We start from the raw sequence: 24,223 nt of genomic DNA on the forward strand, positions 1-24,223 counted from the left end.
GCACAAACTGTGGGGGTATTGTAAGGCTACAAAGCTCTGGTGTTTGCCTCTAGTCTGTGTGTGGAAAAATGACTGGGGATTAAAAGATAATGGTATAGACATTATAATACAGCTCCTTCTCCCTGGACAGAACACGGTCAGCACCCCCAAATTCCCACACAGTCTGGGGGGGACTAAACAGGGAGTGGAGTGGAGTGGAGTGGAGTGGAGTGGAGTGGAGTGGAGTGGAGTGGAGTGGAGTGGAGTGGAGTGGAGTGGAGTGGAAAGGAGATGCTACAGCTGGGCTCTGTTGCAGAGGAGGGAACTTGGTGCTACTTTCTGATAAGCCACACAGCATCTGAAACTGAGGGAGATAAAGATGTCCTGCAGTTGAATCAGCAACTGTGGTGAAACCCCTGACCTGGGGTAAGAACTCTACTCTGTGCATGTGGAATGATCTCAAGCTGGCTTTTGCTGGGACTGGAGTTTGTTAGGATATTGCTTTGAATTAATATATTGTTTGAATAGTCTTTGCAGTCAGAAACAATCAGCTGCAGCCCTCAAACCTTACCCCATCACTGTTTTATCAATAAAATATTATTCCATAAACTGTTATGTGAGTCCTTCAGGGGTGCTGCTAGTGGGTGAATGTGTGGAGACCTAGAAGGAGGTTTTTGTATTTGGTGAGTGACCCCGACCAAGTCAGCCAAGCCATCCTCTGGCACAGCAGCACTGTTTCAGAAGAGTTTCCATAGCAGACCACGGGCAGGCTGGTTGGCCCAAGGGTCTTGGCTTTCCTGGCACACTGACAAATTAATGACACATTAGGGGTTTGAGGAAATCTCCCCTTTTCACAGACACCATGACTACAACCCAGCTGAATCCAGTCAATCCAGCTGAAGCATAACCCCAACACTGCTAGGACAGCTGACTTTCACAAATAAGCCAAGCTCATTTCAGAAACTTCATCAAAAGAGGGGAGAGCATAGGGAGGTGACAGTCAGAAATCTGTATCACCTCATCCTGAGCAAACCACAGCTCAACCAGCCTTTCTGTGGGGGAAGATGGTGCCTGAAGGGTGAGGTGCAGTGAGGGGGGAAAGGGACAAAGTCTTCTCTTTCAAATCCCAGCAAGAGGATTCTCCAGCAAAGAACAAGCCCCACATTATCTGGAAAGCTGGGCATTGTCCTCCCTCTTGTTTAATTTAAGAATCACTTACACAGTAGTCTGACTTGAAAAACAGAGCTTTGGTATCCAGAGTGGTGTATGACCAATAAATCAGGAAGCCAGCTCATCTCCAAGCACCCTTTAGACTCTTTCTCACCATTAGCTAGATGCTGTAGTTTTTTACCTGAAGCCTCATTTTTGTTTGCTTCAATACACCATCTGTATTTAACATAGGTGGCTCATCTGTACTTCATTCAAAACGAGTTTCCTAAAATAATTACCAAAAAAGTATCAAAATATGGATTTATAACTGACTTTGGGAGATTTGGTTATGAAGAATAGCTTCACCTTTTCTTAAATGTCAGAATGAAGATTGCCTGACAAAGCCAAAAGAATTTGGAAGTCTGATTCATTATTTAATATCAAGTTGTAGATGTTTACAACTGTTTTGTTTTGCCATTTATAATTTCTGTTATACTCCTCCCATGCATTTATTGGACTCAACAGTTCAATTAGATAATGTTGAATTCACTTTGACATTTATGCCTGGCAAACAGCCTTTAAGGTCACAAGGTGGTGATTTCATCAGAGGAACCAAGCAAAAGTAGAAGGAAGAGGTTGGGGGGAGAGGGGAAAAAAGGGTTTTGTTGAGACACAAATTTCTTTTGTGAGGCTGATTTGAGCAGTTACAGTTCTGGGTCTGTGTTAGTGAGGGGGGTTTGGGTATAAATACCAGCCAAGCTCTCCTCTCACTACAGATATTCTCTTTTTTGCTAAATTGGCTCAGGCATGGTCTCTGCTGAACCCTGCTGTCTCTTCTTACCTGAGGACCTCAGTCAGTGCCCTGCTGTTCTGCCAGGTCCCATCCAACCCTTTTAGGCACTTGCAGCACCAGATTTTGTGTCACAGCCCCCATGTCTTGCACTGGCAGCACAGCCTGGGGGCTGGTGATGCTGGATATAGCAATTATCCCTCAAACATTCCCCTTCCTTAGATAGCTGCATAGTACTGCTGGTGGGCAGCAGTGTCTGTGAGCACACTCAGAGGTCATGCATATTTTGCAGTGTAGTTATTTGGCTGTCAAAGGTATGGCTGTCATTTTGAGGGAGGACTGGAATTTGCTATATATAATTAACAGTAGGGGGTGGTGCTTTTTTGGATAATGGGATCTTTAGATGCTGGGGGTTGAAAGAGAGTGGAAAAGGGATGCACATATGATCTTTTATATAAAGTAGTCTGGTGATAATGCCCAGCTCACACTCCCTGGATTGGCCCTTTGATGTTCAGAGCACGTATCAGATGTGAAAGGAATGACTGACAGTCCTGGGACAACACATGGTGTCTAATGAGCTCACTGGGGCTCATCACCACCACTTCTGACATTTCAATCTGAGCCCCTCAGCTTCTGGGGGTTGGATTGACCCTTTAGTTTGCCCACAGCTCTGTGTCTTTGAAAACTGATCATCTCCAAGTCACCTCCAGAGGACAGAATTCTCCCCATGCACCCCAAACCTCTCTGAAGGGTGTCTGTGCTCTCACCATGTCTTTCCGCTGCCAGCTGCCATCCTACTCTGGGGTTTGGCTTGCAAGGCCAGTGGCTGTCACCTCTGCATTCACTTCCCACACACATTCACCAGGAGGAGGCAGAGGAATTAGGCTTTGCCCAAGCAGCCACAGAAACTCCTGTCACTGAGCTCCCTGGGGATTCCCTGTCACACACAGCAGTGTGCATCCTCCAGCTGCTGCTCATGGCACCTGCTGCAAATAAACTGGGTGGAGTGGAATAGATTGGCTGAACTCTGCTCTTGGAAAGGACTTCCCCTCCTTCCATGGGACCCTGCCAGACACTGCTGTGTCAATGGGAGCCAATCCAGCCTATCCCAGACAATAACTGTGCTCACGGGTGCTGCTGATCCCAAATCCTTGCACAGCAAAGATCCTCTCAACACCCTCTGGACTTCTGCCAAAGCAATGGCTCAGCCAGGTTTCTGTGAACAGAACAGACTTGCTGCTGGCTGACTGCATATGCTGACATTTAGGAACATCAGAATTTTAATATGAGATAAGAAGAGTTATGTTGTTCCCTTAAAGTCACAATAGATTGTGACTGAACCTTCCTAAAACCTCACATTGATGGAGGAGGGACAGAGTTTCTCAGCAAATACCAAATAGCATTCCCAAACCTTGGATCCCCTGTTGTTTTGAGATTTAGAATTTGGGGATTGGCTGTCTTTAAAAGGCAAAATGGTATTTGCTGAATGGCCTAAGAAATATAGATGAAAATAATTCCTAGGTTTAATCATCATTTTGGTAGCTCCAGTTCTGTACATCAACAGGTCTATTTAAATTAAGAAATTACTCCATCTAGTATGTGGCATTTTAATATTTGATTAGTTTTTAGCTTTTGAATGATGGCTTTTTCAACAGATGTGATGTGTCACATTTCCTGGCTTTTAGAAGGCAATAGTGAGTCTCATGACCTTTCCCTTCCCAAGAGTTGCTCAGCCACTGAACTCTGATGACACATGGTGCAAATAATTGTTTGAGCTAGGCTGGGTATTCCAAGCATGGCATTTCATATCCAGTTCACTTTTCAATGGTTTATTTGTAATTTCTGCTAAACCACAGTTAAAGTTATCCAGCATTTGGCCACTAGGTCAGTAACAGATGACCCTTGCCAACAGCACAGATTGCTTTGAAGGCCAGTATAACGAGGAAACTGAGAATAAATTGATAGGTTAAGAGGTTGTCTGTGGGAACTGATGCCCATCCTCTGTCCAAATGTCACTTTCCAGACTGCAGTGCTGTCATCTGGCTGACCTTCTTCTCTGTTCCTCTGCTGCCCATGGCCCAAAGTAAAAGCACCTCTCTGTAGTCAGAGCTGAGTCTGAAAAAGAAGAAACTCTCAAAAACATCCTTTCAGAAAAAAAGAAAGGCTTCTTAAAAACAAGTCCTCATGCTTTTGCCTTTGTCACAGCTCACAGTGCGGCACCAGCACCATCCAGCAGCCCAGGATATTTTGTACTTCTGCTCTCAGATTCAATCCAGCCTGGTTAGTGCTGTCCTCGCTGCAATCCTGTGCCTTGGGTTGTTTCCTGGGGCTCTTCCCCCGCAGCAGCACCCCCTTGTCCCCCGTCTGCCGTGCCCCCGGTCCCTAGGAGTTGCACTCCTCGCAGTGGCAGGAGAGGATGTAGCGGTAGGTGGCCGTGAGCCGCATGCCCCCCGAGCAGCGCAGCCTCATGGCCTTCAGCTTGGAGGTCTGGGGCCGGCAGCAGTGGCAGCTGGAGCGGAAGGGCTGCTTCAGCACCGTGCTGAAGGACACCATGGGCTCCGAGCGCGACGTCTGGCTGCAGCGGCCCTCGCAGCGAGCCAGCAGCACCATCTGCCAAGGAAAGCACAGGGGTTAGGAAAGGTGTCCCCAGCACACAGCTGGCACCAGCAGTGGGAGCCTCCTTCCAGCCTGGCTGGGGTTTTGTCACCGCATCCCAGCCCCACGGAGCGCTTTGTCCCTGGGCTGTGTCTGGGAGGGTGGAGGAGATAAGGTGGCAGGAGGAAAAGCAAGGCTCCTCCTGAAATCCCTGGCACTGACACCAACAAGGACTGCAGGACCTGGACTGACCTTAGGGCTCCAAATGATCACAGCCAGCCCTGCTTTCCAGACGCCACGACTGCACCTGTGACTTGCTGACTCCAGATTTGTGGCAGTCAAGACCTTAAATTATCAACCAGGCTGATTGTTTAGTTGGGTATTTACCAGTGTTCTCAGTGTACACACCAGCTGGTTCTCATGTCTTGAGTTTAGATATATGAACATGTAAAGTAGAAATCTAAAGAAGGTGCTCCATTTATTTCTTTAAAGAAGTATGTTTCCAGCTCATTCCTTTGATAAAGATCACCTTGAACATGTATTTGCAATTATATGTGTCTCTATATATTATTGCATCAGTTTATCTATATATCATTGCATCAGTTATATCTATATAAAATGCACAGCATTTTATATAGATGCAATGATGTATAGATATTTCACTGCATAAAGCAGTGAAAATGTAAACGAAGTTGAACTGGTTGCCATGAAGATTCCCTAGTGAGATTTTCAAACAACAGTGCTACTCTAAGTTTCTTCTTCTGAGCCCAAATGTGAGCTGTGACCAGGGCAAGGTAACTTGTACAGCAGGAGGCACTAAGGAGGGAGAGTCCCTGAGCAGTCACCTACTCCCCAACAACCCCTTGAGCTGAGGAGATACAGCATTAAGCACTACATAAATCTTGGAAAGGACCCTCTAAAGCTCAGCAAATGGTGTGTTAGAAACAGCTGTTACCACCTTGATAACGGGTGTTGTACAAGTTTGAACAGACTCCTGTACTTTCATGGGGAAGGAAATATTAAATCCATCTCAGCTAATTTTGCTTAACCAACATAAACTTCAATATCAGCTTATTACATCATCTAAAGTAGGCAATAAAACTGTTGAAAGTCTTGTAACCAAGGGAGAACATTACATTTTAACCATCCTACATGTATGTCATGTTTTTTTCCAGAAAATATGAAAGAGCACCTACAAATGTGACAGCAAATACTTTACAGTGTTAAACCTTTATGGGCTCCTTGCACTACACAAGCTCAACTGGCTGCAAATCCTTAAGTTATGCAAGCAGGTACATCAAATGTTTAATTTTCTATTTAGTCAGAATTGTAAGGAAAGATGAGATAAAAGAGAGAGAATATTCTTGCAATCAAGTAGGAAATGCCAGCACTGTCTCTATCCATGGGAAAGGTTCTTACCATCCATTGTAAAGGGCTTAAAAACTACTCTTGCAAGAGTACTTGCATGCTAAATGCTTTGCTTGAAAATATATTATTGTATTAATATACTAACAACTACATTTCCAGTCAACTCATGTGACAAAGAAGATGTCTTCATGAGCTGGTGATCTGTGCTTGGTACCATTTTGCTTCTTAGTTAGAGATGGGCATTTGTTGCTTTCTGCAATCTGTCATCCTTTAAGATTTGTAGCATAAATTTATGGTCTCCTTCCTGTGGTACTGCATATTCATACATAAATTAACTTCAGCTGTTTGTACTAATATGGTGGGAGGAAAATTCCAGTGTACTGTTGAGTGACACCTGAGGTTTAGACCCATCAGCTACACCAAGCTCCTTAGTAGCAGAGTCCTTAGTGTAGAGAGAACATGAAAGGGACAATCACTGCAGTGCTGTCACCCCATTACTCATGGATAAAGATCCACTTTTTTCCCTTGCTAAACAAACCCCACTTCCTAGGCAGGCAGCTGGTGCAGGTATCCAATTAGACACCAGCTATGCAGGCATCTAATCCTGCCTGGATTGCAAAGGAAAGGAGCAGACTGGGACATTTGACCCAGTAATTTCCTTCCCAGCATCTTGACAGCTCTTGTTGGGTCCCCTGCTTTGACCAGTTCACCAAGCTGCTCCCAGATGTTTGGCTGAACCACAGAATCACAGAATTAACCAGGTTGGAACAGACCTTGGAGGTCATCAATAAATTTTGGGGGTGAAGAGCAATCCAACAGCAGCTGACAACTGTTTGAAGGCTTCAGAGACAGCAGAGTTGAAATCTCCTCAGGAGTGGTGCAGGGGGAGGTACAAAAGCCAGAAATTGCTTTTGGGAGGTTCAGAGTGTCCCTAGAGTCCCTTCCAAGCAATCACTTCTATGATTTCAGCCCAAATGTGACAGCACACTCTGCTGTGTGCTAGGGCTGACTTCTGATGGTTGATGCTTTGGGAGCTGGAAAAAATCAGTCAGGTTCTGGTCCTGTTACCCTAAGAATTTTTATCATGCACGTCTGTTCCTGGATCTGCAGGTACTTTCAAAAATGCCAATAAAAATAAAACATGCCCTCAAGAAACTGGCAGGACCAGAGAAGAGTTGTCCAGAATAATTATAGAGTAGAATTATCTGACGTGCCAATATTTCTGTCTCAATATAAACAGCTGGTTTCCTAATGCAAACCCAGCCAATATTTAGTCAATGTGCCCCTGTATTTATAATTTATAATTTACAATTTATAATTTCTAAGCCTTGTCTTTAAAAACTTATTTTAATCTGTGGAGGCTCTAATTTTAATCTGCAATTTTTCTGGCTACTTAGTTTTCCATAAGATTAAGGTCAGTATTTATATAATGTAGAATCACACAGTGTTGGTTTTATTCCTTGTTTTTGAAGGACAGTGTAAACTCTTACCAATGGCACAAACCCAAGGTTATCAAGTTGAACTTTCAGGCTAAAAAAATATCAAATTTCCCATTTTCATAGCTTTCTAACCTTCTGGGCTACCTAAAGTCCTAACCAAAATTTACCTTCCTCTTCATAAATCCAGAACAGCACCAGTGGATTTTGGCAGGTGTGCAAATGAGCTGGAAATAGCATGTCCTTTGAAATCTTTGCCTTTTAATCAATTGCACTGCCTGCTTATTGCTTCATGTACCATAGTGCAATAGAGATTATCACCTAAATAATTAGTAATGCTGTGATGCATTGCACAATGATAGAGTGGGTGTGTAACTATAGTAAAAACATGTGGGTATTTTATAACCTGACACCTCTTGGCTCCCCCTGGCCCCTGCACATGTGAATTTGTGCATGTCACCTTGCAAGGCTGGATCCAGAAGCACAGTGTCCTACAACAAGGGAACCACGTGGGTCTATGAGCAGCTAGGGAGGAATATTATTATCATTATCATCATCATTATCATTATCATCATCATCATTTTCATTATTGCTATCATTATCATTATTATTTAAAGTCAATGGGCTCATAGGTACAAAAGAGAGCCACCTGAATCTGAGGCAGTATTTGATCTTTTGAGCTGTATTCTGGAAATCCAGAAGCTGTGAACTGGTGTGTTATTAATGGTGCTTGTAGTCCTCTTTTCTGCACCTTCAGCAACAAGCTGAAGCCCAAAAGATGGGCTGAGATGCCTGAGAACAGATTTTCACACAGTTCCCGTGGCCTGGCTGCAAGCAGGCATCACTGAAAATCTCCTGAGCTACCTCAGGAGTAAATGTCTTCAAACATCTGCTAAATCTTTCTTCATCTGCTCTGTGTCTCCCTGGGCTGGATTCTTTAGTCTGAGACTGTCAGTGGTAGCACACTTCTGGCACATCTGGACAAAGCACTTGTGACAGCCAAAACTGGAATTTGGGAGGCTCTGGGAGCAGTGAGGGAGCCCAGCACATTGATGGAGAGCAGTGGGTCTCCATGACAGAGGTCAGGGTAAATCCAATGTAGTCAGGAAAGGGAATACCTCATGAGCTGATACAAACATTTCTTTGAAGACAAAGGAAAACAGCTTTTCTGAAACAAATGGCCTTCTTCCATCTCCCTTTGGTGTCTCTTTTGTACTTTTTGTTACTATAAAAGACAATGTTTCCAAAGGATTTGGACAACTGTTTTCATCACCTGCCTGAGGCCATGGGCAAAAGGGATTTTAATGATTAAATTATATTGGCTGGATGTTTAAAAAATCTACTTCCCATGTGGGTGCAATTGGCAGCCTCCACAGAGAACCACAGTGGACATAATCCTTTTTCAACCAGGACAGACAGCAAACATAATATGTCTTACAATTTCTGAAGCCACTTTTGACTTCTGTAGCTCTAAGCTGCACCAAAAGGGAAAACATATGGAGTGGGAAAGGATATCCCAGGGAAACCATCACCCCAAAAAAGGGCAAAGTCTCTGCTTGACACTGCCATTCCAAGCTTCCATAATGGAAACTTGGTGAAAACGAGAGGAACCACAATTCCCACAGCTACTCCCACAGAACTTTCCTTTTTTTGTCCTGGTTGCATTTTATCACTATAAATATATATATATATATGTATATATATATATAGATATATATAGATAGATAGATAGATATAGATATATATGTAAACAGACATTGGATCTAGTTTTAATTAGCATGTCTAATATTCCTCTGTGTTTATGTACTACTAGATCCAGAACAGAAGCCATATGTCTACTAGAATGATTCAGATACCTAAGACCTTAAACCAAACCAAACCAAACCAACAACAATAAAAAAACAAACAAACAAAACCCCAAACAACATTTAAAAAAGCTTGAATTTTCTGGGAAATTATTTCACTTTGTATGCAAACTCTTTTCATTTTCCAGTTCATGAGAAAGTCCATACAATTCACAGTATTGTTATAGAAGTATTCTTGAAATTGTTGTGGACTTTGAGAAGACAGATAATGTGATAATATCTTCAGTCATGATTTCCATTAAAGGCTTGATTTGAAAAGAATCACTGAGTTTTACAGCCAGAATTGCTAATGTTTATGTCAACAACTTTTTTTCTTCAAAGCTTTTGGAATTTTATGGTTCTCATTACAATGCTATCTGTGTTCTCACTTCCATCAGCCCCAGTCCTAAAGGCCTGATTGCTTTTTTGCTTTTCTCTGTCATGGGGAAAGCCAAAAAAAGTGCATGGCAAGGGGGCGGGGAAGGAGGAGGACGGAGGAAGGAAGGGGAAGGGAAGGAAGGAAGGAAGGAAGGAGAGGAAGGGGAAGGAAGGAGCAGGCGGAAGGAAGGAGAGAGGAAGGAGGAAGGAGAGGAAGGAGGAAGGAAGGAAGGAAGGACGGAAGGAAGGAGGAAGGAAGGCAGGAAGGAAGGAAGGAAGGAAGGGAAGGGGAATGGAGGAAGGGGGGAGGCAGGACGAAGAAGGCAGGAAGGAAGGAAGGAAGGACGGAACGGAAGGAAGGAAGGACGGAAGGAAGGAGAGAAGGGTGACGGAGGAAGGAAGGCCATCGAAGGCATAGCAGGCAATGGCCGAAGAAGGACGGACGAAGGAAGTGAAGGAAGGGCAGGAAGGAAGGATGAAGGGAGGAAGGACGGAAGGAAGGGGCGGTAAGGAGACGGGAAGGGAATGTGAAGGCAGACGAAGGACGGAAGGAAGGCAGGAAGGAAGGGAAGGAGGATGACGGGAATGACATGAAGGACGCATGACATTACAGGTTCCTGATCTTACATTGATTCCTTCCTTCCGTCCGGCTTCCTTCCTTCCTTCCTTCCTTCCTGTCATCCTCCTTCCTCCCTTCCTTCCTTCCCTCCCCCTTCTTAGGTCTGAAAGTGATCAGAGAAGTCCAGAGAGGGGAGGACTGGTGGCGCACAGATCCCTGGAAACGAAAGCCACCCACACACCTACACTTTGTCACTTTTGTCTCTTGCTGAAGGGAACTGCAATAAAATCAATATTGCACAAAGGGATGCACATCTGCAGTTCTCTGTGTTAAGGCCACGTGTCTCCCAGATGGTAGAGAGTTCTAGTCTAGCCTAAAAGCAAATCAAAAGACCTCTCCTGAATCTCAAGTAATGGATGATTTTGTTGTTTGGATCCAGAAGAAGTAGGGCAAAAGTCTCTGGGCTCCCACTGCTGTGAATCAGATGTGGTTATGCAAAATCAGCAGACAGCACAGCTGAGAGAACAATGTAAGGCAGCCCAGAGCAAAGCAGGCTCCCTGTGCCCAATTTTGAGGCCATCAGCCGCTCTCTGCTGGGCAGGCACAGGATGAGCCTGGCTGCAGGGCTCTGGCACAGAGCACCCAGCAGGTCTTATTTTCTGTGGGCACTTCTCTCTATGCTTTTTTTCAGCTTCTATGATCTGCAGCTACCTGTGACATTCCCTCACCCCCGCACTGATTGTGGGAAGCGAAGGAACTCCTGCACACAAAGGCATCTGCAGCCAGCACTGCATCCATCCCAGCTCTGGATCCTCTCTCCTTGTAAATTCTCCCAGGATCCCTGCTGGGGTTTGCCACCAGGCAGGCACCCCTCTTGTGGTGAGCCCTGTCACACAGCAGCCTCCCATCCCTCTCTTACCCTTCACAGGGCTGGCAAAAGCATTGGAGCTGGCAGTTATTTCCCTTCCTTAATCCTGGGATGGGAGTGCCTTAAGCAAAGCCCCTTCCCATGGGACAGAGGGACAGCCCAGTCAACTGAATGTACAGACTGTGTTAACTCAAACAGAACAAATTAGGACAAGACAAAAGGGACTAGCAAGGATTTTCCCATTGTTTCTCCCAATTCTTTTTCTCCACATAATGAAATAAATGGCTGTAGGCTACATGCACAGGCTGCTAAGCCACTTTGACGCAAAACTTTTCAGGCTTGAAATCCCAAATGAAAGGCAATCTTGTATTTCTGTCTGCTCCTAAGCCCTACAGTTACCATCCAAGTGTCATTCTGCATGTAAACAAAGGCTTTTAAAAGGGGGTGGGCAGGGAGAAAATAAGCAATATTCTTCATAACCTTTTTTAAATTATCATTTTAATTACCAGTTTGTTTTTTATCTCAGTACTTCACCTATAGTAGCTATGAACTTGCTCCAGATTAAACATTCATTTGAAGGATGGGGTGACTGGGGTGATCTAAATTTCCAAACTAGCTCATCTCCCTGGGAGCATCAGCTGTGATCCCAAATGTGTTCCTTTCCATCTTGCCATTTACTGCATGTAAGCTTTACCATCATCGTGAATTTCTCCTTTTGAAAAGGTGAAAAGTGAGTCAAGAGCCTTTGCTTCCAGTCCCAGTTCTTCTGTAGACTCAGGATATCTTCACACCTGCCTGTCTCTGCTGCTAGGTTCTGGTAGATAGGAATTCACCCAGAGAAAATCACCCAGAATGGCTAATTTTAACAACTTTTCCCTGGAAACTATGAGGGGGTGAGGGGAGTCTTGTAAAAAACGGGACCAGGCTCCCGGTACTGAAGTGATTTCAGCATTTATTATAAGAAAAAGAAAGGCCTTAAGCGTGGGGCCCGTGGGCCGAGCAGGAGCTCTCCCGCCGAGGATGCTGCAGGGCTGGCGCTGGGTTTTCTTCTCAGCAGCGATGGCCCTGATGTCCCAGGTGGAGCAGCACAGCTTCCCTGGGTCAGATGCCCCTTTTTATCCTGATTTTTGTCCCTCTGGATTGGTTTCTTTTTGGATCCTTCATTTGCATGAAGGTTTAAGGTGCTTGATTGGCCATTACAGTTCTGTCCAGGCTGGCTGGTTTCACTTGGGGGGTGCTGCACTTTGCTGAGGTGGGCAATGGTACTGTTGAGTACCACATTTCTTAGAACTACCCTTTTAACCCCTTTTACAATGTGATAACCAAACTAACAGTACCTGCTTAACAACTATCAAGCATTTTACAACAGTTTCTCCCCCGTTTTTAGCAGCCTTACCTTGGAGCTGCACTTGTAGAGAGGGTGGCTGATGGAGTCCACGTAGTGGTGCCTCATGCAGCGGCTGGGGTCGGAGTCGATGAGGAAGGAGCTCTCTGTTTTACTGTCCGTGTCTCCCATCATCACCAGCAGCGAGAGCATGGAAATCGAAGCTGCGAGTACATGATTTCCCATTGTCGAGGAACTTCTCGCTGGTAACAGCAGAGGGAGGTAGAGCATCAAAAACCCTCCGAATTCTGGAAGCCAGTTCCTTTCCAGGATGGTGGAAGGTCTGGTTTAAGTGTCTGAGCTGTCATTCTTCTTCTCAAGTTGGAGTCTGACGAGATTGTAATCCATCAAAGAATCTCCTGCACAGCTGGAATAGAAGCAAAATAAATCACAATCCTGAGCAAAAAGACCTCTAGAGAAAACAGACATAAATAGTATTGAGGTACTCAGGACCTTTGCTAGCCAAAATATCTGCTCAGAGTGAGCATCATCCCCACAGTAGGTAGGGAATATGGCCTTTAAAGAAGGAGATGTCAAGGCCTTCTTATTTTCAGCATTGTTCTATCATTTCAGGGAGATGAAATTACTTTTGACTTTCAACATCACAAGTGGTGCAATGCCACTCTTTTCCACTTGGTGATGAAATTCATCGGAAACTCCTGCAAGTCGAAAGGACCGTGTACCTGCTCAGAGTGTCAAGGAGGAGCAAAGCTTGGCTGCCTCCCACACAGCAGATGGGAATGTCAGGCCCAGGCAGCACATGGAGAGCCTGGAGGCAGGTTGAGCTGTGGCTGCCTGGCCGTGCCCTGCAGCCTCAGGGACAAGGGACATCCCCAGGGTGGAGGGATGCTGAAGGTCCCAGCCAAGGCATGAGCAAAGTGGTCTCCCAGTGACCTGCTCTGCATCAGGAACCACCCAGGCCTCTGGCTGCACTGTCCTGCCCTCTGAGTACCAAATTCCCATGCACACACATCCAGGCTGTTTGCTTACTTGACAGGCAACACTTTCTGGGTGTCAGTCTCTTCCCAGCTAATTAAAGAGCAGCATCTGAAAAATATCTTTATTATTCCATAATATCCAAGTACTACCCCAGCTATCAATTGGGAATAAATTTGTTCAGATGGGGACATATGGCTATCTACCCAGGCATCTGGATTTCTGTTTCATGTTGGAGATCAGGAGATTCTCCAGGAAACAGGTACAGAACAGCCCCTGAAATGCTGCCCAGAGCTTTGTGCCTGCAGGGGAAGGAGAATATCTCCATTAGCTGCTTCTTCACAGTCCCTTGATCCTTCTCACAGAGCCCCTAGTCCCAACTGGGTGATTAATTTCACTTTTACTACAAACAGATATAACTTGAAAGAGCTGTGAATTATCCATCTAAACACAGCCCGATGAAGGATAGTCAAAGGATACTCATCAGTACAGTTAAAAGTGCAAAGACTTTCTGAAGAAACCTAAGATAAAACAGTTCCCTACTCACAAAGAAATGCTCTGGCAGAGCCTGTTGAGTATTTAAAAAGCTGATATTTTGCTGCCTTATACAAGCCTCTTTCAAAATTGTTTTCTGGTTTGCTGGCAGTCCTCTAAACTGACTGATACTCATCTCCCAAACAGCCTCCCCACCAGAGTGCTTGATGATTTGTATATTGCTTTATAGCCTCCTCCAGCACTTCTGTGAGAGGAGTGCCTAGCAGTGACAAATACTCCCAGAGTTCATCCAAGTTGGGATGGGGCTGATGTGACAGCCAAAGTCTCATGCTGAGAAGAAATGTTTTTAGGGATGCTCTGTGTGTTAGAGAGACAAAGATGCTCTGTGTATTAGACATTTTTGTTGTTGTTGTTTCAGGCTATTATCCATGTGCTTAAGTAGGAAAGGAAAAATTATGTGACTGTGGATTTAAATGACAATACATTTTTTTTCCCCCCAGAGTCTGATACATGAGCTGTTACATTTTCCTCAGCAAATGGGACATTAAAAACATAACATGGCTTTGCAGTGTAAAGAAGTTAAACAAACAACACTAAACACTTAGGATCACAGATAGCATTATGCACAGCCTCATTCATGTCAATAAATATCCCTCCAAACATTTTAGCAGCACAGGAAAGAAATCTCTGGGTCATGGGAGCTGGGACAGACTCCCTCCTCAAAGTGAACTGTGCTACTCCAGTTCATGCAGATGATGCCCAAGGATTAGCTAACAGGAGGAGGGATGCACTATTTTTTTCTCCATGTTTAACCTTTTACCTACATTCCTATTCTTTTTTATAAAGAGGCTGACCAAAACATGCTGCTTGGCAAGGTCTCCCTCCAACATAGTTAATCATTATTACACACCCAGTAATTCCCTCTCTGTCCAAATAAATTTACTTGATATTAGACGGTCTCATTTCATGTGATACTACACCCAGGGATCCCCATTTCCCATTCTCTCTGTCCCACTGTTAATTCTGGGCTTCTATATCTTTCCATGGTTTTGATCACTATGATTTAATACAGTGAGAGAAATCTGAAGTCCTGGCTCAGTTTTCAAAGGCTTATCTCCCTAGTTTTCTTCAGGAAATAATTGGATGACACAGAGTCTGCCTCATGAAAACTCTCTGGGAAAGCTGGAAAGGCACAGGGAAAAGTGTGAGAAAAGGAACATGGCTGTACCTTCCTCAGGATAAGCACAGAACAAAAAGTATTAACACTTCCACAACCTTTTAAAATTGCCCTGATACTTCACTAAGAAAGAAATGTAGCAGGTTTTGGTAACAATGCTTTGAAAGAAGTAAAAAAAGAAATCACATTTTTGTAAGAAAAAAGAGAGAAAACCATTGTAAATATGATCCATCTCTTGTGAAATAAGTGGTAAAGTTGTCTATAGACATACTGGTAAAATATGTAGGTATATCTCCTGACATACCTATGGGAAGCTGGCACATACATTTTTCAAGCACATATGCTATGTAGAACATATAGAACATATGTGGAAGAAAAAGTCTTAGAGGGACATTAAAACACATGGAAGTTAGGGTGTAGATTTTTGATTCTGTAAAAAAAAATCAAAATATTTTCACTTAGGTACATCACTATGATGAGGTATGTTGGCTTGATATTTTCCACTTCCAGCTGATATTGTGCAATGGCATTTTCACTTGAACTTAGCATTATTAATATTATTTTCAAGTTAAAAATTGCCTTCCTTTTGAAATGCTGTCTGAAATTATAAAATCCTAGATAGCACATGCTATCAGGATTGGCATCAGCAATTTACAGTCTATACTTCTGTCCAAAGAACAGAAGGAAGTACAATTGTGCTCATAAATCATCATTACAATGACATTTTGATTAATTTGGAAATACACTTTTTTATTAAAATCAACAATTTCACAGAGCAAATTTTCCTTCTATTTCAGCTGTTTTTTCCTCACTTTCTTTCCATGCAAAACCTGTGGTAGATAGCTTGTCTGCCAAGCTAACCAAAAGGAAACCTAAACCCTCTCACTTTACACCATCCTGTAAAGAAAAAGATGAAAAAGATGCAAATGTAACTTTATATCCTCAGGCTGAAAATTTGTTACAAAAATATATGGCCTAACAATGGATGAAAATCACTACTTCACATTTTCCTCAGAATTCACTGAGATGTGGGAAGTACATTTTGTTAGCAATGGCTTTGTTGCCTTTCCATATACCTAATTTTCAGTATTTCACAGAGAGATAACATACTAAAGCTTGTTACAGCTGTTACCTAAAACTGCTACAGCTGTTAGCCTAAAAACTTCATGGAAAAACAGAAGACATCCCAAAGAAAAACTGTATTAACACACAGTCTAAGACTGTATTGCATGTGGACATAGGTGCAAAGTCAGGGTTATTTTTCCAAATCCACGCTCATATTAGCTGCTTTCTGAATAATAAAGATTTCTTACCTTAGTTTTAATGTCATTTGGAGAGTAGTGAAGGCTAAGGTTTTGTTTTGCTTTAAGGACAGAAGAACATTCCATCATCTGGAATTATTTAGCCAGTCACTTTGTGAGAACATAAACAGAAATTCCCTTTTTTCTATGTATCTTGGAAAAAATAAAGAGCTGAGCAATTCTCCCAAGGTCTATTGGATCTGCACAGCTTTTACCCTGGGAGGTGGGAAGGGAGCAGTGGAAAAGCTCATTTATGGTGTACTTCTAGTTTATGAGTCCCCCATATTAGGCATGCATATATGTTCAGCTTGGCCTTCATTTGCTGGGCATTTTCTGTGTTTGAGAATCCTGCTTGAAGATGAGGGGGCCTTTTAAGTCACTCAATGCTTTTTGGGTTTTGGGGGCTGCCAAAATCCCATTGAAGCAGCAGTGTGTGTGTATATAACTTAAGCTTGGCCTTGCATGCTGTGCATATTTAGTAAACACAATTACTTGTATCCTACCATGTGGTTCCCTCCATCTGAATTGTTATATAAACAGAAGAGTTGCAAGACTACTCAGTTTCTCCAAACTCCAGACCTAAAAATGTGTCACAAACCACATATGTGTATATATACATGTGTATGTGTGAATTTACTGCTGCTGCTCTGACAAAGAAAGCTCCACAAAGTTCTTCATGAGACACAAATTAATTTCTCAAGAACTTTATCAAATTTAGAGAAGTTTCAATTTTCCAGGAAGATAAGGATTTGGAAGCTTCACTCTCCAAGGTCTTGAATGAAGTGGAAACAACTGTGATGGGCAAATTTCTCATTCAGGCTCCCCAGGGGTTTGTTCTGCAGGGTTAGATTCTCCCCTGCCATGACAAAGGCAGTGTGGTCTGTTCCCAAAGATCCTTCAACACCCACAGCACTCAGGTGCCTCCCAGCTCTCACAGCCATCCACACCATGCCTGGGAACAGCTTGGGAAGTACTGTGGGACTGGATCTCACCAGTGGCAATCTGAGCCATTCCAGAGGACAATCTGAGCCATTCCAGGGAGTAGGAGAGGCAACTCCAGGTGAGAGGCTGACCCTGCTTCCTGTCGAACCACCTCAGAGCCTTTGTCAGTTCCAGCATATCTTTTAGCCCTGTAAGTTAATGCAATCATCTTCTTATCTAGGTATTTTACTGTGGTCATTTCTGTGCCAGCAGGGAAGGATTTGCTCTCCTGTGCATGCTCTCAAAAATCCTCACTTCACTCTGCAGCTGCCTGTCAAAACACCTGGCAGAGCCACTGAGTGGCCACGTGGCAGCCAGGCAACAGCAGGTATGCTGTGTGGAGGCATTTCTCAGACAACAGGCAACCCCAGTTGTCTGAGAAATGCCTCCACACAACATTTGAACAGGTTTCTTCCCATCCTGAGGCAAGGCAAATTTGAGCGAGATCCTTACAGCTCTAAATAAGTGAATGCTCCCAGGTCTTGTTGTACTTAAGAGGTTTTGCTCTCCTGACATCCAGCTGTGCTGGAGCTTGTCCCCCTCCATGCCAAGGGGAATGTCTTCATCCATGGTCCAGGAGCTCCATCCATCCATCACACAGCAGGGCAGTGTGTGCCTGCACAGAGGGCACACAAACAACACACACTCCTGGCCAGAGCTGGCACCAGCTGGTGGGCAAGAGGAGAGGGGAAGGAAAAAGGCAGCAAGAAGGGAAACAGGCTCAAAAGAGGGAAATTTAGGCCCCTTTATCTGGTTACCCATGGTAGAGAAGTCCATCTTCTGGTCCCACTGAAGCTGTGATGAGACAAACTCCTGCAAACCATTTTTCACTATGAGACTTCCTTTAATATTTCAGGAGATGAATGCCTGTGACTGAAAGCAGACTGAAAAAAAAGAAAAAAACCAGGAAGACCATGGCATGTGAAGCAAAAGAAGCAGCATGGCAATTGCAGCAAACATCATGGAAGCACCCTGGGAGCCTCAGCAGATGTGGGATCAGCATAGATGGGACTGGTTCCCTGGGCTCGTTTAAGGCCCCAAAAGTGTTCCTGCCATGGGACCCGGTGCATGAGGTGGAACAAATCCAGCTGAATGGCACTTGAGCTGTCTGAACTTCCCCCTGCTTTTGAAGTTCCCAAGAATATTTCCAGCCCTTCAGGTACTAGGAGAGGGGGAGCAGGAGGTGCCTTCCTGCTCAGCACTTGAAATAACAAACTCCAGTGGGTACTGCGGGCTGGCGCCCGGCCAGCAGACAGGCACAGGCCAACACGGAGAAAAGGGTTTAATGCACTCCCAAAGAATAACTACTGGGGGACAAAAGAGTGCTTGTATTTTTATTCTTTCCTTTTCCTGCTTCCAGGAAGCTTTAAATAGATTGATTAGGGGCATGCATGGGATATCTCTCTAATGAGGGAGCAGAGCCTTTTAATGGTGAGGTGATGCCAGCCTCGGATTCTTTCTTTATTCTTGTGTCTCACTGAATAGCAGAGTAGTCATGGTCTCGAGTCTCAGACAGCAGAGGAATACAATTTTCCACTTGGTCATCCATCCAGAGGGTGCTGGATGGGATTACTCCTTGGTGAAGCACCAGGTGCAGAGCTGAGCAGTCTGGGGCTGCCCATTCCTTTCAGGAGGCAAACCAGCAAGGGTGGCTGCTGGCTACAGTATGAGTGTTCCCAGCCAAGCATTAGCTATAGGATTTGCTTCAGTAATTACCTCTACTTCAGTCTTATGACCCAACAGGAGGCAAAATTACTCTTGGCCAAATTACAAGTTGCTGAGAGGTCTAGGGCATTCAGGCATGTGTCCTCTACCTGTTGGAGTGTGCTACAAGCAGGTGGGCAGTTTTTGTTCTCTGTCTTTGCATATTTTCCAGCGAACTCAAAGGCCTGTGGTTATCAATAGATGCAGGAGTAGGAATGGGTCTTTTTATTCTTTAACATTAAGCAAACACATCCCTGCCACTGGGACCAGCAGAGAGTGTTATGCATGCCGGAGACAGCACATGATTGAAGGGGATGTTCCCTCTCTTCTGACCCCAGGGGCAAAATCCTTTCCTCTTTTATACACAGGCAACATTCAGACCACCATCCATATACCTCATCCTCTGATAATTAGGGAACCTAAATATTTGGCTCATGGTAACAATTCTGTGTCTTCTAACAAGGGGAGCAGCGTTCCCCTAGGTCCCACTCCCTCTGAGCCGTGCTGCTATGACAGCAATGTGATTGTCACTGCCATGGTATGCTTAACCTTTGCCAAACCAGAGCTGAGGCATTAACTCAGATCCTCAACCCACATGTCTTAAAGGGCAATGTAACCTGTGCTGCCGGGGCCCGACACAGTCTGCAGCTCAGTAATAACAAGCACGAAAATGTGACAAGCGTGAGCCGTAAAAATGATTGATGCAGCTAGAAAAATAACAAAGAGAAGCTGAAAAATAGCAACGAGGAGGAGGAATTCCTGGGACCAGTGTCTCCATGGCAGCAGCAGCCCCCTACTCTCACACCAGAAGAGAGGCTACGCTCTAGTAGAAAGGATCTCCAGACCACACAATGAAATTCCAGCAAACAGGACAAGGACTGATGGTGTCTGGAAGTGGTAGTGCCACTGCTACCAGGATAACAGTTTGAATTAGATTATGTGAGAAAAGGAGGAATATATAGACGACCAGCTGCTCAAAGGCTTACTACAACCTTGCTTTTATTGTTCTGCTAAGTTAGAGGTGGGGCATCAGAGGGATTCCTAACATACCACTACTGAGAAATTTTAATATGTTCCACACTGACAGATATTAAAAGGAAATAACAGCTGATCACAGCCAGCAGAGACTGCAACATCTCTTTATATGCATGCACAGAAGGGTGTTCAAAGTGGGGTGCTCTTGGCTCAGGCACCTGAGCTAACATGACCCAACTAATCCATTCTCCTGCCACTGAGTCGAGTTTCAGCAAATGGACTGTCAAGTGTGAAGTCAGGCAGCAGAAAAAAAAGGTGATCTGGACATGGCAATTCACCCCATCCTGAGATACCAGGACATGGAGAAGGGCAGGGGAGCTGAGAGGCAGAACACTTAACACTGATGAAAAGAAACACGTGTTTACACAAGCGACAATGATCCGGGGGAACAAGATATCACAGAGGGCAAAAGTTTAGCTGGGCTCAGCCAAAGGACCTGTTGTGTATGGGGGGTTACAGTCACAGGGGTTTCATTTCTGAAGAGTTTTTGGAAGGGTTATAAACCCTCAGGACTCTGAGAGCTCACTGGATGGGGTTAGGGAAAAATCCTTTGCTCCAGGAAGTTATCCCATAGCTGCTGCCACAGAGACTTTGTGTCTTTCTTTGATGTGGCCACTTCCAGAGGTGGATGGCTCAAATAACAAGGAGCTACAGTCTCATGTAGCAAAACCTTCCTAAAACCCATAGGGACAAGACTCTCCAGGAGTATGAGACAGAGAAATTTGTAATACTTAAAATACAACTATCATATATTTGTAATTGGGATTAAAATAGTGTTTGGGAGGTGGGGAGGGGGAAAGAGAGGATATTGTTTTCTTTCAATTAAACAAACAATCCACCTGACAAGTTGCAAAAATTAATGTCTCAGTGGTTTCATGCAAGCTTTCACCATAGATAGTCAATCCTCTCCAAGTTCCAAGGACAACCCTGAGCACTTCCCAGTGCATCTGACAGCTGACAAGCCAGGCAGGGAGCAGAGTCAGCTCCAGCAGAACTGGGAAATTAAGTCAACCATGGGAGGATTCCCTGTCAAATGAGTCACAGCAGGCATCAGTGTGAGCTCCCAAGGAGGTGGCTTATTTCCCTCCCACCTGGGCAAGAGAGACTGCAGTCCTGGCCAGGCAAGAAGGCAAAAATATGCAGATGCTGCCACAAGCCTCAAAGGTGACTGAGGTTCCAGTGGGGAAGATGGCTTTTGTGGAAATCAGCCATCAGGAGCTACCTGGGGTACTGCCACTGCAAACTGTACCCAAGACTGTCCATAACAAATACCCTGCTCTGCAAAGGACAGTTATCAGCACACATTATTCTGATCCAAACCAGGCACTGCACAAACCCAGGAAACTTACATGGGACACCTTCAGGTAGAGAAATGAGCCTGTAACTAATCATCAGCAGCCCCTAATTATACCCTGTCCCTAAATCAAATTGCATTTTACTTTGTAACCTATTCCTTTCACATTTGCTTTTAACTGGGGAATCTTAAAGTATTGTTTTATAATACAAAATAAGATTTCATTAGCAGCAAGAGCATATCAGTGTATATACAAGTCACATTGGGAATCCCCAGTTCAAGCTGATAAGTAGTTACTCACCAAATAGTTCTATTTAGGTCCAGGAAATTATTCATGTGTATAACTACTCACAAATATGAGTAAGGTCCCACAGCAAGAGCAAAAGTGAGCATTATTAGTAATTCAAAAGAAAGGGGGGAAAAGTAATAGGTACAGGTCCTAAAATGTAGATATATTCTTTAGAGGAGGGACAAATAACAGCACTGTGATTATTATTACAGCCACACTTATTGCCACACCAGGTAGCTGGATTGCTTCTATTAAGAAATAACTTTGCAATAAGGTACTGATTTCAAGTGAGTTTGTCCACTGCTGGTTTTAAATAATCATTTGCCTTCAAGTGAGTTTGTCCCATTACTGGTTTTAAAAACTTTTTTGCCATCTTTTCTCAGCAGGCAGAGTTCCTTCCTCTCAGCCACGGTTATAAAGCTTTAGGAACTGTAAGTACCATGTTAGAAAATAGATGTATTTCCTATTCCATGCATATAGGAAATATAAGTTTCATCTCTAAAGAGCTGCAGAAAGCTGAAGGAGTTACTTGCCATGCTGTCTCTCCCCGGCAGAAACAAGTAAGATGTGCTGTAGGGAGGCTGTGAGAGAAATTTCAATGAACTTGCAGGGTAGGATAAGAAATCTGCCCAGCAGTCCCACAAGTCAGTGCACACACACAGGCACACACACACACAGGCACACACACACACAGGCACACACACACACACCCCATCTGGCAAATCCATATTTGTCACAAGAAAATCTCCCCCGCACCCCAGCACACAGGGAGTGTGACACTGCAGCAGCAGCTAACCCGGTCCTGAGACTGGGCTTCTTTGTCACTCTGTTCTTTGCTGCTGGACCCACCGAACTTTTATAGGATGAGTTCACTCACCTGAGTCCCAGCAGGAGCCGGGGCTCTTCCTGCGGGCAGTGTCGGCTCCTGAGCCCCGCAGTTCCCCTACACTGACACTTGCTCACCGGGCTCACGGCAGCGAAATCCTTCCTTCGTCCCGGAGAAACGGAGAACGGTCATGCTGGTGCCTCTGGCGCTGACACACAGGGAAATGATCTGCCGGGAGCGGAGGAGAGCCTCCCTCTCTCCTTCAGCGGACGGTCTGGGGTCTCGCAGCATCCTCCCGTGCCAGCTCCGGGCGGCACAGCCACCCGCGCTCCGTGTCACCGGCCGCCTACCAGATATACCCCGGGCACCCCAGCAGAGCCAAGCACCGGGGCTTTCCTCACAGCTCTCAGCCAATAAAGAGTGCGGGCTAAATCTGTCCTAATCCACAACCAGCGCTGTCCGGTCCATTGGAAAGCCTTGCGGAAGTTTGGATAAATAATAACGTGCGAATTAGGAGTGCTCCCGCGAAGCGTGAGGCACAAAGCTAGAAATAAATATCGCCTGTTGTTTCAGATTATTCTGAGCGCTCCAGCAGATGACTGGCAAGAGAACAGCAGGCGTAAGTCGTGGTAGAAGTAAACAGTCCAACTTTAAAGCAGCAGGCTCGCCCGTGTTCATAGAGCCCGATTGTAGCGGGACAAAGGGGTGCGGGCGATACCAGCGCTCTCCGGTGGTTCCAGGGCAGAGCCCAGCACGTCCACTCACTCCAGAGCCACAGGCTATGGCCAGCACTGAGATGCAGACTGGAGCTCAGCATGCTCACAGGAATAGGTGTTTAACCAAGTTGCTCAGAAGCACCCTGGGCCACCTGTTTGACCACATACAGGCAACCTTCAGACAGGAGATAAGGACACAAGAATAAGGAGACACAGGGACTAGAGCTCTGTTGATTCCATTTAAACATGGTTTAATTTAAAAAATGGTACAAGGAGAACACGTCTTTGTCAGATAAAGAGATGAAGCACACAGTTTAAGTCTGTGTAACACTCAAAATCTTTAGGAATCTCTTATTTGCAGGCTTACCTTTGGAAAATGCACCACTCCTCCTTTGCCTCAAACCCTTTGGAGAGCTGAAAGAGGTCCTGTTACTTCCAAATGCTTTTGTTCTTCTGTCCCTCCGTCACATGGCTTGCCTTTTATATTTGCAACACACAAAAGTTAGGGCTGTTGTTTAAGAGAGAGAGGGAGAGAGAGGGAGAGAGAGGGAGAATGTCAAATGGAAAAGTGCCATTGCAGTCATATATCAATCAGGGCAGCAGCAGCAGCAGCTCACTGGCAAATGGGAATTCCACAGAAATGTGAAGCTCTTGTTATCTGAGAAATCACAAAACACCACCAGCCAAGCTCCCCTCTGCAGGGACTTCTTATAATTGGCAAGCCAGGAAATAGAAGGAAATGTAGGTGCTTTTTTAATTGCTGTTGTTGTTTCAGATCTGGAGATAAGGACACTGTGGCATGTGTAAACCAGTGGAATATAAATCCTGAATCAAATTCCTTCCTAAACAAATGGACCATGTGCAAGATAAAGCAAACCACTGAGAAGCAAGGTAATGTAGCTTAGTGAAGAATCTGATAGTAATGATTTAAAGAATTTGATAACTGTTTGCACTTGGAAAATATCCATAGAAAAACTACCTGCTCACTGGATTACTCATTAATCTCCTTTTTTGTTTTTCTGACTAGTTTTTCTTAGGCTTTTTTTTAACTGTGATTGATCTCACATATCCTTAATTCAAGATATGCTGCTTCACTACAATTGGTCAACTAAATCATCT

At 44.5% G+C, this 24,223-nt stretch overlaps 1 protein-coding gene across 2 annotated transcripts; it reads right to left on the minus strand.

Annotated features, from left to right (window-relative positions):
- Positions 1 to 596: 596 nt before the first annotated feature.
- Positions 597 to 23,794, minus strand: NDP (norrin cystine knot growth factor NDP). Of its 2 annotated transcripts, XM_030234640.2 has the most exons (4): positions 23,472 to 23,794; positions 22,440 to 22,864; positions 12,363 to 12,717; positions 597 to 4,528 (listed from the first exon to the last, which is right to left on the minus strand). In XM_030234640.2, the coding sequence occupies exons 3-4, from the start codon at positions 12,579 to 12,581 to the stop codon at positions 4,301 to 4,303; spliced, it is 447 nt and encodes a 148-aa protein (XP_030090500.1). In that variant the 5' UTR covers positions 12,582 to 12,717; positions 22,440 to 22,864; positions 23,472 to 23,794; the 3' UTR covers positions 597 to 4,300. The 2 variants fall into 2 exon arrangements, with proteins under 2 accessions (XP_030090500.1, XP_009087853.1); XM_009089605.4 differs by lacking the exon at positions 22,440 to 22,864.
- Positions 23,795 to 24,223: the final 429 nt, after the last annotated feature.

This window comes from Serinus canaria, chromosome 1 (assembly GCF_022539315.1).
Source record: "Serinus canaria isolate serCan28SL12 chromosome 1, serCan2020, whole genome shotgun sequence".
NCBI classification, from domain to species: domain Eukaryota; kingdom Metazoa; phylum Chordata; class Aves; order Passeriformes; family Fringillidae; genus Serinus; species Serinus canaria.